General features: G+C 41.1%; 1 protein-coding gene across 9 annotated transcripts in view; it reads right to left on the minus strand.

Moving 5' to 3' along the window:
• Nucleotides 1–13,134, minus strand: part of elna (elastin a) — a 34,905-nt gene extending 21,771 nt beyond the window's left edge. For 5 of the 9 annotated variants that reach the window (XM_029843653.1, XM_029843648.1, XM_029843651.1 and 2 more), the window contains exons 1-5: nucleotides 12,851–13,131; nucleotides 4,854–4,922; nucleotides 4,580–4,627; nucleotides 2,771–2,857; nucleotides 2,579–2,605 (exon numbers count right to left, since the gene is read on the minus strand). In XM_029843653.1, coding sequence (XP_029699513.1) covers nucleotides 2,579–2,605; nucleotides 2,771–2,857; nucleotides 4,580–4,627; nucleotides 4,854–4,922; nucleotides 12,851–12,926 — 307 coding nt within the window. In that variant the 5' untranslated portion in view covers nucleotides 12,927–13,131. Of the gene's footprint in view, nucleotides 1–2,578; nucleotides 2,606–2,770; nucleotides 2,858–4,579; nucleotides 4,628–4,853; nucleotides 4,923–12,850 lie in introns of all 9 variants that reach the window. The other 4 variants (XM_029843652.1, XM_029843649.1, XM_029843654.1 and 1 more) reach the window with 3 other exon arrangements.
• Between the last annotated feature and the right edge of the window lie 1,838 nt (nucleotides 13,135–14,972).

Raw genomic sequence — 14,972 nt, forward strand, 5'->3', positions numbered from 1 at the left:
TGATTTGATCTGGAACAAAAATGGTCTCAAGAGTTTTAGTTTTTTCTTAAAGTTATGCAGATTTTATGTACTTAATATTTCTTTTTTTGCAGTGTTTCATTTTGCAACCATGAAATCAGGCATTCTTTTAGTCATAACAATTTCCTGGATGCAAAATTAAAACAATGCTGGAGGGACCGATTATTGTCTTGTGTTGCACCATCAAGGGTCAACCTTGTTATGCTACTGTAACCGAGCACTCATACCTGTTTATTTTCACTCCAAGAGGCTCGGTGCCAGCCAGCCATCACTTTCTTTGGCATACCCTCACACTAATGTACGCAGACTCTAAGAGTGACCTGACAGAGCGCACAATAAGGACTGCACTTTTTTATTTATTGGCATTTCTGCTAGAAAGAACAAGACAGGGGCACAGTGGCTCTGTGATTTGGACTATCAATACAAGGGTGGAAACACAGTGCAGATATCCCACCCAGACACATCCTTTTGAAATCAAACTCTAGAATAAAAGTACAGTAAAACAGTAAGCTGTGTTTCTCGTTAATGCGCGTTTTACTGCCCGAAAGTGACAACAGGCTAGGCTGCAAATGCCATTTTGGCAGTGGCACTGGGAGGATTGAATCTGCCGTAGCTTCAGGCAAGCAGAAAATTCTGAAGCGACGTCCAACAGCTGACTTTCCTCTTTTCGGTGCTGGATGTATCATCAAAGCTGGACGCTGACGCGATTCACAATTAGCGTAGCATTTGCAGTGTTTCGCTTGAGCTGCTTTGCAATTGACTACAGTCACGCTATTTAGTGTCAGCTGCTGTTCTCATTGGCGTTCCAGCCAAGGTGGACATCGGCGAGGTGAAGTGTCCCCGTTGCGGTGCTCTAAACGTGAGGGCGCATGGAACAGCTGGTTTTCCTCGCTTGCATTTATGAAATTTTAATGACAGTTTGTTGCACATGGAAGCTCAGGAATTTTTTATTTTTCCTTTTCTTTGAAAAGATATGCTGCAGCAAGTATTCACGTGATTCTGTTGACACAAACCCACCACTCTAAACCATCTGAAATGGATTCAACCTTCTGTAGTAAGCTTTTACATAAACGTACCTGTTTATGTGGATAATTCACAAATTTATACCAGACTATAATGTACCAAATTTTGAGCTAGAATAAAGAATGCAAACTAGCATATTCAAATTAGATCTGCTAAGATGTATTCTGGAAGGTCTCTAGAAATCTAGAGGTTCCAGATCACCAGGATCCAAATATCCAAGAGCTGCTTCAAATATTTTCCATAATCTCGCTTCCATTTTCTCACCAATCTAAAATCTTGTGCTGATGAAGAAAATGGAAAACTGGTCTATACAAACGGCAGGACTAAACTTCCTGGTCTCTGACTCTGCGAGTCCCAGCCAAAATCAACTTTGATCAAACACTTTATGTTAGGTCATTTGCACAAACGGACTCTCCAGCAGCATGTTTTGAAGGGCGGGGTCGTAACACACTCCCGAGCGACCCCTTCTGTAATCCGCCGTGCATCTTATCAGTACTATAAGAAGGTTACTCAGTTCCTTATCTATCTAAACATATAAAGGTGGACCAAGATGGTATCAGCATGCTCATAGAAGTTAAACGAGGGCTAAACACAGCTAAAGCACCAGCACAGCTCGTAAAAATATTTTCTGTACTCCATTTGAGAGAGGGGTAGTCTTAAATCTCAACACGGAGGTTTCCAGATATTGTGGAGGCCCAATTTTACAATAACATCCATCAGGGCTCTTGGCACCATTGTTTGGCAGGCACTCTGGGCTGTCTGCACTGCTTTAGTCATCATCATGCCAACCCAACCGAGGTGTACGGGTGGGGGAAATTACGGCACGGGTCCACCCAGGATGCCCCAAAGGGTTGCCAGAGTAAATTAAACCCACGGTGAGAAGAATAACAGCCAATCAAAAACAGACCCCCGAGATGGAGCCAGGCATTACTGCAGGTTCCCCCTGTGGCAGAGTGTGAGCAAAATGCAATATATATGTAACATGTCAAACGAATAGTGATGTAATTCTGTCCTCTTTTTTCAAGGTACCTCAGCTTTTATAGTTTTTTGATGAAAAACTACTCAGGAGTACTGGGAACACTCCATATTACTGTTTAAGCACTTTCTGACGATGATTAGTACAGCTGGAAAAAACGATTGGACTTAAATGTAATAAAAAATATGCACTTATGCTTTCAAATATCGGAATTCAGGCTTTTACATTAGCATCTTAAAAAATGTTTAAATCAAAAGTAATGTGTTACACCGATCCACTCTCTACAGTGTGTATTAGTGAAATTATATTTTTCACATTTCTGAAGTCCATGAAAAAAGACTAAATGCAAATCGTGGTGCTATTTTTTTGAGAAACTAATAATAAATCCCTTGAATACATGTTATGGTAGTAAACTATGATATATTCCTCCAGAATTTAGTCATGTTGCGATATAGTCATTGGTGCACAGACCATCAATGTTATATAGAGAAGAATGAAAGTTTTTGTATCTACAGCTATTATCAAACTATATTAGCTATAGTTTAGCATGTGAAAACCCACCTGGTTTAGGGCCCTTCCCTCCTTGTCCTGAAACAAGAAGTAAAAATACAAAACAACAATAAATACAAAAACAATAACATCAGTTTACAGTATTTATCTGTCAGTTTAGAGTTGAAACAGTATTACTAGGATTATAAACAACAGTGATGATGTTAGAGGGAATGGGATGTGTATGTGTGTTTGTCTTCATACCTATGCCTCCACCCAGGCCTCCCTGCCCGACACCTCCAGGCACCAAACCTCCTGGGCCCGTGCCGCGCCCACCTCCATAGCCTCCTACTGTCAGATCGGCAGAATTGAAATTGGGATTAAGAACCTTTGATATTAGCATCTGCTGACAATATCCACCACATGTTGCTGTGTCATTATGATCAATGCAGTGCTGCTATTTAATTGCTGCTAATGAATGCAGAGCATGTGTTGTATGAGAGAAATGTGTACCAGACCTCCATTTTCTAAACCTCATTCTGCCTTCCAGTAAACTGACTTAATGACAGTGGTTGGCCCCAAACACATTGTTTATTGCCATTGCAATGTCCTTAGGATTGATTTATTTTCATTGTGGTGGTGTGACAAGGAAATCTTAACATGTGTTTCCTCTACATCTGAAAACAGACAGGGAATTTGTCTTAGAGCAGCAGATTGTTTCTTCTCGATACAAAAAGCTCTCAGTATCACTGTTTCCTCCAACTTTAGTTCACCAAACACAGTAATGTGAGTGCATCGCCATTTTAAAGTCACCTCTCATTGGGCGAAGGGTCAAATTCGCTGGCTAAAAGAAAAGGTAACCTACAAGGTTTTACAGGTTTTACTACGTTGGCCACACCATTAAGCAACAGGAGCTGGGTGATGTACTTAAATGTGGTAATATTATGACTACTGCTGTCAGAGTGAGTATAACAATTACACGTTCATGTAAATTCCCTGACCACGACTGTTTTTAACCTGCGGTTCAGCTGTTTGCCTTGCTGGTCCTTGGTGCATATTTGTTGCAGGAAAGGAGAGATCGGTTAAAAAAACTATATCTACCGGTATCCTGACAATCTGAAAAGATGTAATTCCCGATGCACATGTCATCATACTAATTATTGATGGATGATGAGGTAATAAATGAACGAAGGAGCAGCTTAGCATTAGCCAAGTTGGTAGCGACCACATGCAGGTAAAATGTGAAGGTCTCTGAGTGATTAGCTAAATTTAATCAGTGAAGTGTCATGTGGAGCATCTTTGCATTTGGAAGTTACATATCTCGCTCAAGGCCACTTTGGTAATACTCTGGAATTTTCCAAGCGCCATTTGGACAGAAGGTTTTACTTTTTGCTTCATTCTCTTTTAGCGCCCACCATCACCATAAATCTTTCATTCTGCTTCTTCTATCACAGACATTCTGGCTATCAGCTAGCCATTTACTTTATGTCAACCCAGCTGTCAGCATCTGCTGGCAGCCTGTAGAATCTTTCCCAACAGCGCTGTTGATCAATTTTCAATGGACAGGGTGTTGAAATGATAACCTTTTTATCAGATTTGGAGTTACTGTTTCACAAAGGTTTTGTTATTTAAAACCTGATAGTTGTCTCTTCCAGTCATTGATTTTAAGCAAAGGAAAATCTTAAAATGTCGTGTCGCCACCAGTTTTTGCTGCTAACTTGAAGGGAACAACGTTCATGAGCTGACCAGCATTACAGTCTACCGTGCAGGCAGGGCTGCAGTATGGACTCTTTACCTGCAGCCTGGAGGTGTGAAATGACAAACACCAGACAGTCACTCAAACGGGCATGCGTGAAGTCCAGAGAAGGAAAAGAAAACCGTAACCCAGAGAAAGCACTTCGCTAAATGGAAAAGCTATCCTCAAATGCATGGAAACTTTCCTCCTGTGGAACACGAGAGGTACAGTACTTTCGGATGAGGCGACGACGCAAAAACCCTGATTTCTGATAAAACCAGATGTGCTCCTTAAACCCAGATTCTGTGCTCGCTCATAAATGAAAATGTCCTTCTTACCTGCAGCTTTTCCTGGTTTGTAGCCCCCAGAGACCCCTCCTGCCGACCCTTGTAAAGCAAGAGTAGCAAGTTTATGCAATATCATGATGTATGCATGGAGAGAGTTCACACAGCAGGTCATTGTTACATGTGCCGAAGTAGTTGTGTCATAGCATCCGCCTGTCCTGTTGTGATTAATGGGCAATCCTTCCTTAAATTCTGCAGCCTTTTTTCTCTTTCGCTTTTTCAGGTTGTCATCTACTGTTTGTTCTGATGGTCACTAAAGGCCCCTTACCTGGAAAAAATCCAGTTCCCCCTCCTGTGGTGCCTGGCCTGATCCCAGCGGCCGCTGGTACGTATACACCTGGAACACAGGGCGGAGGAAGCGACAGGTCAGAAACGGCAACACTCAATAAAAGTGACTCTTTTTCCTTCCAACGTCCCAGGTTTTCTAAACAAGGACCCCATTTATAAGATAAACATCATTCAATTTTCATCCGGGACCCAGACGCAGCCTGTCTGACAGGTATTTGTCCCAGGTTGGGGACACAGAGCAATGAAACGTAGCAGCTCGGTCGTGGCCTGAATGAAACGGGTTTATAGGTGCGATGAAGAATATAATGAGAAGGTCTTTCTGATGAGGTAGTACATTTGGAGATATTATTCATGAAAGCAACCACAGCACTGGAACCTCAGCGACTCCCTTTGCCTTAACTCCTGAGAGGGTCGTTCTGGATCCCAGTAATGTGTGCTGCGAACGTCCACGGTTGTAGAAGAAATCCCATTGTTATTTTACAACGACCAAGGTTTAAATCCATTGAGATGAGAGCTGATGCCAAAACTGCAAAGACATGTTATTTTTTTGAGGATAACCTGGTTCGTATTATTAAAGACAAGATGTGATTGAGGGAATGCAGCGACAGGGCCGTAATCATTTTGTTTAATGACTCTTACACGCGTTGAGAAGCCAATTAATTCAAAACACATGTCAAAGGCATACATGCATTTATTAGTGAACACTGTGAACATCGAACATTGAGCTCTGTCCAGTAAATATGGCCATTAGGGGAAGAGCTGTTAGAAGAAATTACTGTCTGGTCTTGTTCAGCAGACGTTCCACAGAAAATGCCAAAATGACTTCATTAGGTGGAATAGTGCTTCGATGCTTTGACCTTTCTTTGTAAAGTTGAGGTTAATCAAGAGTTTGTTGCATCGTTGAATTACTAGTGACAATAATTGGTTTTAAAGCTTAAAGAAGATCAGTCTGCCTCTACAATAAACTGTTAAAGGTGCTCCAGTAGGTTCATAATAATGAAGTCATCACCATGTAACTATCCAAAAACCAAAAAGTTTTAATCCATTTATCGGATTTTTTTTTTCAAAATAGGTATATACAAAGTGATGTAATTATCAATCTTCCTATTTTTTTTCCCGACCAATATTTTGGTCTTGTTAGTGTCAGGATGTTGACATCTTAATTTTGAATTTTTATTTTGTTTTACATATATGGAGCTGTGAAAGTACAAACTAAATCAGATTAACAGGTGTTAACCCGATTATGCTAATCCTGTTATAACGCATGTCTTTTTATGCTGTTTACATGATCACTTCAATGATCTGATACAGTTGCTCCAGAAATCGTGCTGATCCAATTTTTATCGTCACTTTAAGTTTCTCTAAGAGAACAGAGCACTTAATGGAACATTCTGCAAGTTTAATTAGAGGTCATCCATTCTGCTATCAAACAATCCATTCCATGTGAGTAACGGTGCCTTGGTGTGTTTTGCTCGTGCCACTGGCAGCTACTGGTCACAGGTGCCCAGAGACGGCACGTCAGACTGCTGGGATTGTTCTCGATCCTTCTCCTCTAATTTCACAATCAAAGAAAGGATTTCCTGTCTCAGAGCTGCAAGCGAGACAGGACGCAGAGGGTGTCTGCGCCACTTTTCCGTTTTCTAGGAATCCCAATCTGCTCCGGTACCACGTTGGAGAGGGGAGATCAGGTTCACCGAGGCCAATGTGTCTAGAGCTGACACACACTGACCCCTGTCAAGGGAATTGGGCATATGGACTATGTCACTATGGAAAGACTTTGTGCTGAAGGAATTGACTGTTATGAGTACAAACAGTGAAATAAAGGATGAAGAGCGAAGAGAGTCAATCCTTTTTTCAATGTAGGATAGGGTGGGTTCCAGCAGGACCCATAGGAAAGGAGATAAACTCTGGAAAATAAATTACAAACCCTCAAAGTATGAACCATTGCGAGATATGAACCGCAGATCAGAAATCCTGCAGGCGAACAATGTAAAAGCTTCCACAATTTGTGTTTTTAGCTTCAGTGAACCTCAAGTTTTACCCCAGCCTGGGCACTGGCGTTGCGAGCTAATGCAACTCGATTTTACAGCGCACTTTTGACGTCATTCTGTTGGCCTCGAGTCGACGACTGCGGTCTGACTCCAGATTTGCTCAGGGTACTTTAAGGGAGAGATGGCGAATGCACTCACAGAACTCCAGACAGCCATTTGAATTTATTCTCGGTTCATGGCGGGAACGCGATCCAACTACGAGACTCGCAGCTGACGGCGTGTCAGCAAACCAGGCCCGCGGCCAATCATTAGCTAAAGTGAAATAAGTCAAATGATACGCAAGGTATATGATCCAGGAGTAAGACATGGACACCTCCTGAAAAGCACCCAGTGTGTCTCCAAGTGTTGGACACATTGTATGAATTATTCCCCCTGTCAAAATATTCACATGCCTCTAACATGAGTTACTGATGGGGTGGAATTTGTGTCCATTTCTGGCACATGACTAATATGGTGTAATGTGGGCCACAAGTGTGCGGCCAAGTTTTGCAAGCCTGGGGTCCCAAGAGTGGTATCTGTCTGTTACCATGTGGGATAAACATGTGTTACGGTGTCTAGTGCGGAGTTAGGTCAATTAGATTTCATCTGGTCTTCCACATTCAAACTGAACCCTCTTCGTGGGAAACAGGACACCTCACGCCTTCACCCCACCTGTGGCTGGTGGGCGGAGCCTACCTTTAACTCACCTGTGAGCAGCACTGATTGTACCAGTTCATATGAATACATGAAGGCAGCAATCTTTGTCGCACAGCCCTGCTCAGCATGTTTACTTTTGCAGGCCTGACTGATGATTTATGACAACATAAATACATATTTAGCTTGGATAAGACACAACTGGCATGACTCACGTAATGATTTATGCCACTGTGGACATTGTATACTCACTTGAAATGCTAAATGCTTAATTTTATGGGATGATACGGGTCGCTCAGCTTCCAAATATGGACAAGAGAGAAATTGTGAAATTTTTCCAAAGTACCTCCTGTGTTAACTGCAGATTTTACAGTTGACTTTATAACTTAAAAAAGTGAGTGTTGCCTCATTTAAAACAGACTGGTGAGTAATGTGACATTTCCATGACCCAGCTCTGAGGTTGTTTTCTAATTGCCTTTTTACTAGCTAATTAAATCCTCTTAGAGAAAACAGTTTGTATGGTAATTACTGCCATGCTAAACACACTCATGTGAGCTCATGCACAGATTTCTTACACATGCAACCCTCACAAAACTTAATGGTGGCTTTCCCCATAATTCGCAAAAGATCCGTCACAGCACAGTATGGGAAGCCCTGAAGAAAAGTGTTTGCACCACTTTGACGTACTGTGTAATTTTCAATATTAAAAGGGGCGTTGGCAAACGAACTGCAGTTTTCCACAGAGATTTCATTCTTTGCTTTTTGGAAAGCTCTCATACTTCAGTGGAGCGGTGAAGCAAACACTATTCCTGGCATCCGTACATCTCTCGTTATCAGACATGTGACAGCTGGCCTACTATCAGTGAGGGCCTGCACTCTCCTCAAGTGCAATGGAGGGCGGAGGAGGAATGTGAGGAGCATCAAAGGCTGTAAAAACTCATTCTGCACTCTGTACTGGCACTGAGAAATCAGAGGCCTCCACAGATGGTGACAGGTTCACTCTGTAAAAAGGTGTGATTTCAATTCTCTCATCCCCTTTGGTTGTCTTGGGCAACTTGGAATCCAACAGGTAATCACTACAGCATTTGCAAAGACATGCTTTAAGGATTTAAGAAATGTTTGCAGGCTCTTCTGAGAGAGGAGTGCAGAACATAATGTGACACAAGAAAGAGCTCGAGCTGAAAAATAGACACTATTACTATAAAAGAGTTTACTTTTCTTATCAGAGTGAAAAGGTTGAAGTAATATTTAGCTCTACAGTTTTAAAGTGGACAACACTGTGTGTTTTTCTAAGAATAATGATGAGATGTTTATATATATATATATATATACACACACACACACACACACACATATATATATATATATATATATATATATATATCACCAGAGACAGAAAGAACAGAACCAGAGACAGAAAGAACAGAACCTAATTTTGTGCATTTTCAAAAAGTCCACTAACAACAATGATGTTATTTCTGGCTGTTGATACCAAATGTATTGATTCTAAATGCTTAAAGATGTTGCTCATCCAGTTCAGCTCTTGTCTTTTTATTATATATATATAATTCTGCCAGTTTTGGCCTCTTGTTGGTAAATGAAGATGAACATCAACAGGCACTTGTGGGCCAAGACACAAATACAGCTCTTCAGATGGAGCCGCTCGGCAACAGTTGACCGTCTGCTGACAGACTGGCTGAAGTGAATTACTGTGCGTCTTTGGTAAAGACTTGGCACCGGATGACTGCAGACCAAACATCTGTCTGGGAGTACAGCGTCATCGGCATCTGCACAAATGTTGATATGGGAGTCTAACACCTCAGCCAGATGCACAGCTTTATGAAGCCCTTTGACCCGGATAGATCACAAATCAGTGTGTCCTTTTATTAAAACAGAACTACATTAATCTGTTGACTAAGGCTTCTGAGTCTGGTATGGATTCATACAGTGCAGATGTACAGAGTTACTTTAAAACCTCACGGCCAAGGTTAAATTGAAAATAGGACAAAAACAGAGCTAGCTTTTATGCTAGCTATCCTGGTGTAAAAATAGCACAGGTATTTACACCGACTTAAGGCTATGTCCAATTTAGTGTGGTAGAGCCTCTCCAGTGAGCTAATGTGCACAATACTGAGTGGAAAAGAACCTTCATTATTATCATGACTAACACCTGTGTTTATGTTATGATTTCTTGCCAAAATAGCTGCTATGGTAAAGGTATGTTGGGTTGTTTATTCAAACACATAGTTAATTTTTTTCAGTGTTTGTTACCTGTGCCAGACACATTCACAAACTCATCCAATTACAACAAATTATAATTTTTATTTTAGTTGGTATGACAACATGTAGCGGATTATACCTAAACATTTGAAGGTGGAATAAGTTTCAGGACTTTTTATTCTGTGTCAGTAAGACATTTTGGACTTTGTTAGCAAGTTTCCTTGTTAACTATCCCGCTTTAATAAGCAACTATGAGTTTCTCCAGGAGAGGAAATATCCTGTGAGTTGAGGCCTGAGGTAATTTTCCATCCAGAAAAAACTTTTTGCTAAGGTTTGGGGATTTATTTATATATAAAAAATTTGATTCATCTGTAGCATTTCTGTATTTGTGACATTTTCATTTAAACTATTTACTCGGGGTTCACATTGAGATAAGCTTTACAACAATAAATGTTCTTAAATTGAATTAAACCAAGCCTAAGTGTTAATACCTGACTAGTTAGCTTGAGCCACTAAAACTGATTTATGTTGTTGCCCTGAAAACATCTGTATATTAACTGTTCTGCCAAATGTTTCCACTGGAAAGTGTGAAAAGGGGCAATTGGATTGAGAGGATGACAGTGGTTTTTGTAGGGAAGCAGTGAAATACCAATGTAGACTTGCTATATTTCTTTTTTAATGTGGCATTTATGAATTTTTAGGGGCCTTTATACTTATCGTTAATAGGGAAAAAAAGCCCTGATTTGGCAGTTTATCCACGTGTGACCTTGTTGGGTAACAGTGAACACTGCACCAGCAGCTACAATAAAAATGTTTATGATTAAAAGAGTAATTTTCCATCTAGGAAACTACCTTTGCCATTAAAGTTTGGACTCTGGAATTTGCCAGTTTCTTAATAGTTGACCAGACTCTGTGCCAGAGCAACAGCCAAAGTTCTTACCCAAAAGTAAACCCTGTAACTGAAGAATGAGTACCGAATGAGCTCATTTTGTTGCAAATTAACCTTAAACCCGCTCATCAAATTAAAATGTCAGCAACACAGAAATCCCCTGATGTCTCTGGCAATAAAGGATCAAGACAAATCCTCCCTGAATTAAAACCCTTAAGAGCCTCTCAGCACCGAGGTGCCCATGCCACATTAGTTCCGGATGCTGTGACAGGAAGCCGAGCCCGCCAAAAGAAGAATTAGAGCTAGAGGCAGCATTAGCTTAAAGATTCGAGTCCATCTGAGTCTCGACCAGAGACGATAAGGTCGGGCTGCAGCTGAACATTTGCATTTTGCAGCATGATGTCCAAGCTCGCAGTGATTTCATTGAAAGTGCAGAGAGCCAGACAAGTGTCACTGATTAATGGATTAAATGCATCTAAAGTCTCAGGGCTGGATCTGGCTTTTGCCAAATGAGGCAGTTCCAGCCGTACTAAAGAAAATATCACACAACCTCTTTAATCCTTTGGAGACTGTGGAAGAACAGAGCAGTGATTTTCCCCATTTTTCATCTCCCACTGGTCTCTGCTGGTCAGAAATGTGCTATTAACTGTGTCTATCATAAAGGCAAAACTAATGATTTTGGAAAGAGTCTTCTGGTGGGTTTTTTCTCCATAAATGCTAAATATGACCTTAAAGATACACCTACCTAATATTCATCATTTGTAATATGTAGACAGAGTTCTCTGAACTCCTGAGGTGAAGAAGTAATTTGGAGAATTTAATCAACAATCTAAACCTGGCTTTGATCGAGTTATCAAAGTGAGCAATAAAAAGCAGACGCCACTGGGCCTAAGCTGTGTCAACACAAATTTATTTTGATAAGAATAACATCCAGCTTGCTCTTATCTTTGTGACAGATGTTGTTTGTTTTTCGAGACGTGCAGCGAGTCTGGGTTATTCTGCACTGACGGATAGGTAACGACAGAACCCACTCACGCTCACAGATGACAGGGTGGAGGCTGAGCCATGGCTGCACCCAAAATATTATAAGGAAGGAGAAAAAAGTTGCTTTGTTTCTGGATTAGAATGCACAGGTGCAGATGGAAGTGGTTTAAATGCCACAGAGATGTTTGATATGGACATTTACTTTAAATCAAAGTTGTGCTGCTTTCACTAGACTGCAAGTTCTTGGATAATTTCCTGCTATCTATTTAACATGAAAGAACCTGCAGCGCCTACAGAAAAGTGTTTGGCACAGAGAAGTAACATGAAAAGACAAGTTACAGGGTTACATATATTTACGGTCATGACCAGACAAACACGGATTTTTGTCCAGGATCCAAACATGATGCACACCAAATGCAATGATTTGAATCTGATATATACAGCGTCAATTGACTTGTTTCCAATAAACCACTATTGACTGCCTCCAGATGCTAGACCCTTTCCAGTTCAGGGCCGAATAACTCAGAGGATCTAAGCCAAAACACAGACTGAGATTCAAATGCCAGCAATCCAGAAACGAGAGCAAAGAAAACTTACAGGTTTGCATTAGAGTAGGCAGGAAATCATGTTCACAGCCCCTCTCTTGCTCTCGTTTTCTTTCCCTTGCTGTCTAAGTGCATCTACAATTTTATTATGGTTCTACTTTTGGGATCACACAAGATTCAGTTTTTATGACTGACATGATTTAGGAGGGGGCCTGTACATGTGTGTGGTTCTAGAAATATATGTGTGACGTACAATTGATACACTAATCACAGGAACAGACGTGATTATCAGTGAGTTAACATGCAGAACTGAATCCAAACTTTTATTATAGTTGCAAGAAAATATCTAATAATAATTAGTCCTTCATGAATCATGTGTGGGATGTGTTTAACACCCAACCAGAGTTCAAGGATGGAACCTTTCTTGTAAAAGTTGCAGAAACTCCCAAATAGTCTCGATTATGCAGTGTTTATATGAGAACCAGTCTTAAACATTTTTTAAAAATGCATTTAATGCTGAAAAACACCAGAAAAACTTTTAATGAACCTTTCCGCTTAAGGGTCAGCGAGGCATAAAAATGAAAGCGCACCTGTTCTGAGTGCGCGCTTGATAGAGCAAAGATCGCGTCTCAGTCCACTCGCAGGACACACTTACCTCCTTGAAGAGCCGGCTGAACCAGTGCTAAAACGAAGAGTCCACAGAAGAGCAACAGACTGTGTCTGCTAGCCATCTCGCTGCAAAATGCACCACCCCTCTCCTGATCAGCTGGTTTTATTCACTTCTAACAAATTACCTCAAGAGCAAGGGGACAGTTGACTTGGGGGGGGGAAAGAAGCACAAAGAAGTTTGTGCAATGAGCAAAGACTGGATCTGTGGATCACCTTGCAGTTTTTCTTCTCTGTGTCTGGTGTTGGTGTTTTTATTCTGGTCAGTCCTGCCAGCAGTGCGGATGCTGCTGCCAGTGAGAGAGAGAGAGAGAGAGAGAGAGAGAGAGGGAGGGAGAGAGAGAGAGAGAAGCCCCCACCTCATCCTGAAGGAATCGAGGTTTCTGCCAAGCATTCGCATGGATACTGAGCAAATTTATGTATATAAAAAGAATAAATAACGAATCAAGGCAGTGACTGGGGGGAGAGCAAACCGCATATCCAGATAATTATTCTGACTCTAATTTTCAGCTGGCTGGCTTTTAAACACAAGCTGTGACATTTATTTGTGCCGTTTCCTTTGAGCGAGCCATCCAGAAAAACAAGTTCAACTCAGGGAAAAAAGGACACAGCAACTATCAGCATGTGTCCGCAGAATATCAGCAGAAGACATGACGAAGCCACTGGCTACAACCGAGGAGCTGGAAATAGCAGCGCACTGTGTCTGGCCTTGTCTGGGGTTGTAGCAAAGAAACCTGTCAGCATCACATACAGTGACTAAAGGGCATATTCCAGCAAAACTCTTACATGAAGGAGAACAAAGTGCTCCTGTTCTCTAACCTAGCAGCTCTCAAGAGCTGCTAGGTTAGAAGCTCCAAGATAAGAGACACAGTAATGAGGACAAAGCTGGAAAATCAGCCTCTGTCCACATTTTAACTACTGCAAAACCGCCTTAATGCAATTTAATTGATCATCTTAGATAACCTAATTGCATAGACCATAAAGATAGACTAGGTGGTAAAACTTCCAAATACAGTTGGGGGAGAAATTCATGATATTAATTTCCTGAGTCGGCAATTTAACTAACCTGCAATTTAACTAACCGATAAAAGATTTTCAGCATTGAATTAATGGCTGGAATTAGGCTTTTATTCATTCTTTAAAGTATTACCAGTTACTCTGGTCTTTTTAAATAATGCACCACAGTGACCTTTAGTACAACAGCCACCCCATTACTGCCGTTTCTGAGAGATTCATGACTAAAACAAGTAAAAGTGAAAGCCTAACTTTCAACCCTGCGGTGTATTTTACACAGCAAATCTCTTAATAAAAAAGGTTTTACAAATCACAGACATGCCACTAACAGGACGCATCCTCTCCAGACAGCTTCGTTGAGATGAACCCTGGCTTAACGTGTCTGGCTGTTCCTTCTCCAACACCTGTCCGCTGACAGGCTTCTCATTCTGTGTCTTTTGTTCAGCCCCCAGACACATAATTTTGAGGGTGAGGGGGGAAATCGTGTTGGGGAGTTTGAGCAGAGGTGCTTTTTATCGCAGAGAGCCGGAGCCAAAGTCATTACTTTCTCAGAAGGAACCTGATGGACGGGGCTGTTGCACGCATGCTGCCGGCTTCTGCTCTCCAAGAGACACAGTATCCTTCAAAGTAACGACGGCTGCTGTTACGACATCACATTTAGGGGGAGATATATATTAAATAGTTGCACAACAACACTAAAAAATTCAGGAAAAAAGAAGTTATTTACTAAATATGGTGTCATTACATAACTTCTAAATAAAGCACATAAAATTCATAAATTCACAAGATTGATATATTGAACTAGTTACTGTTTATATTTGTGATACATCATTTTGTATTCCTGAGTGACACATTTTTACACTCATTTGCTCCTCTGAGAGCTTGATTTATGTTTACTGCAGATTAATTAGGTGCAGATGAATGATGTGACAGATCCTGTTCCACCATTTCCTGAATTTGCTCTAACGGATTGGGGCCATGTGAGACCAGTCAATTCTGGGACTTGACATGGTTTGTATCAGCAATGCAACTTTTTTGACAGGTACGAATCTGACTTCCTCAAAGGGAACATGGACGCATGCTTTCACGCCACAGTT

This window comes from Takifugu rubripes, chromosome 11 (assembly GCF_901000725.2).
Source record: "Takifugu rubripes chromosome 11, fTakRub1.2, whole genome shotgun sequence".
Lineage (NCBI taxonomy): Eukaryota > Metazoa > Chordata > Actinopteri > Tetraodontiformes > Tetraodontidae > Takifugu > Takifugu rubripes.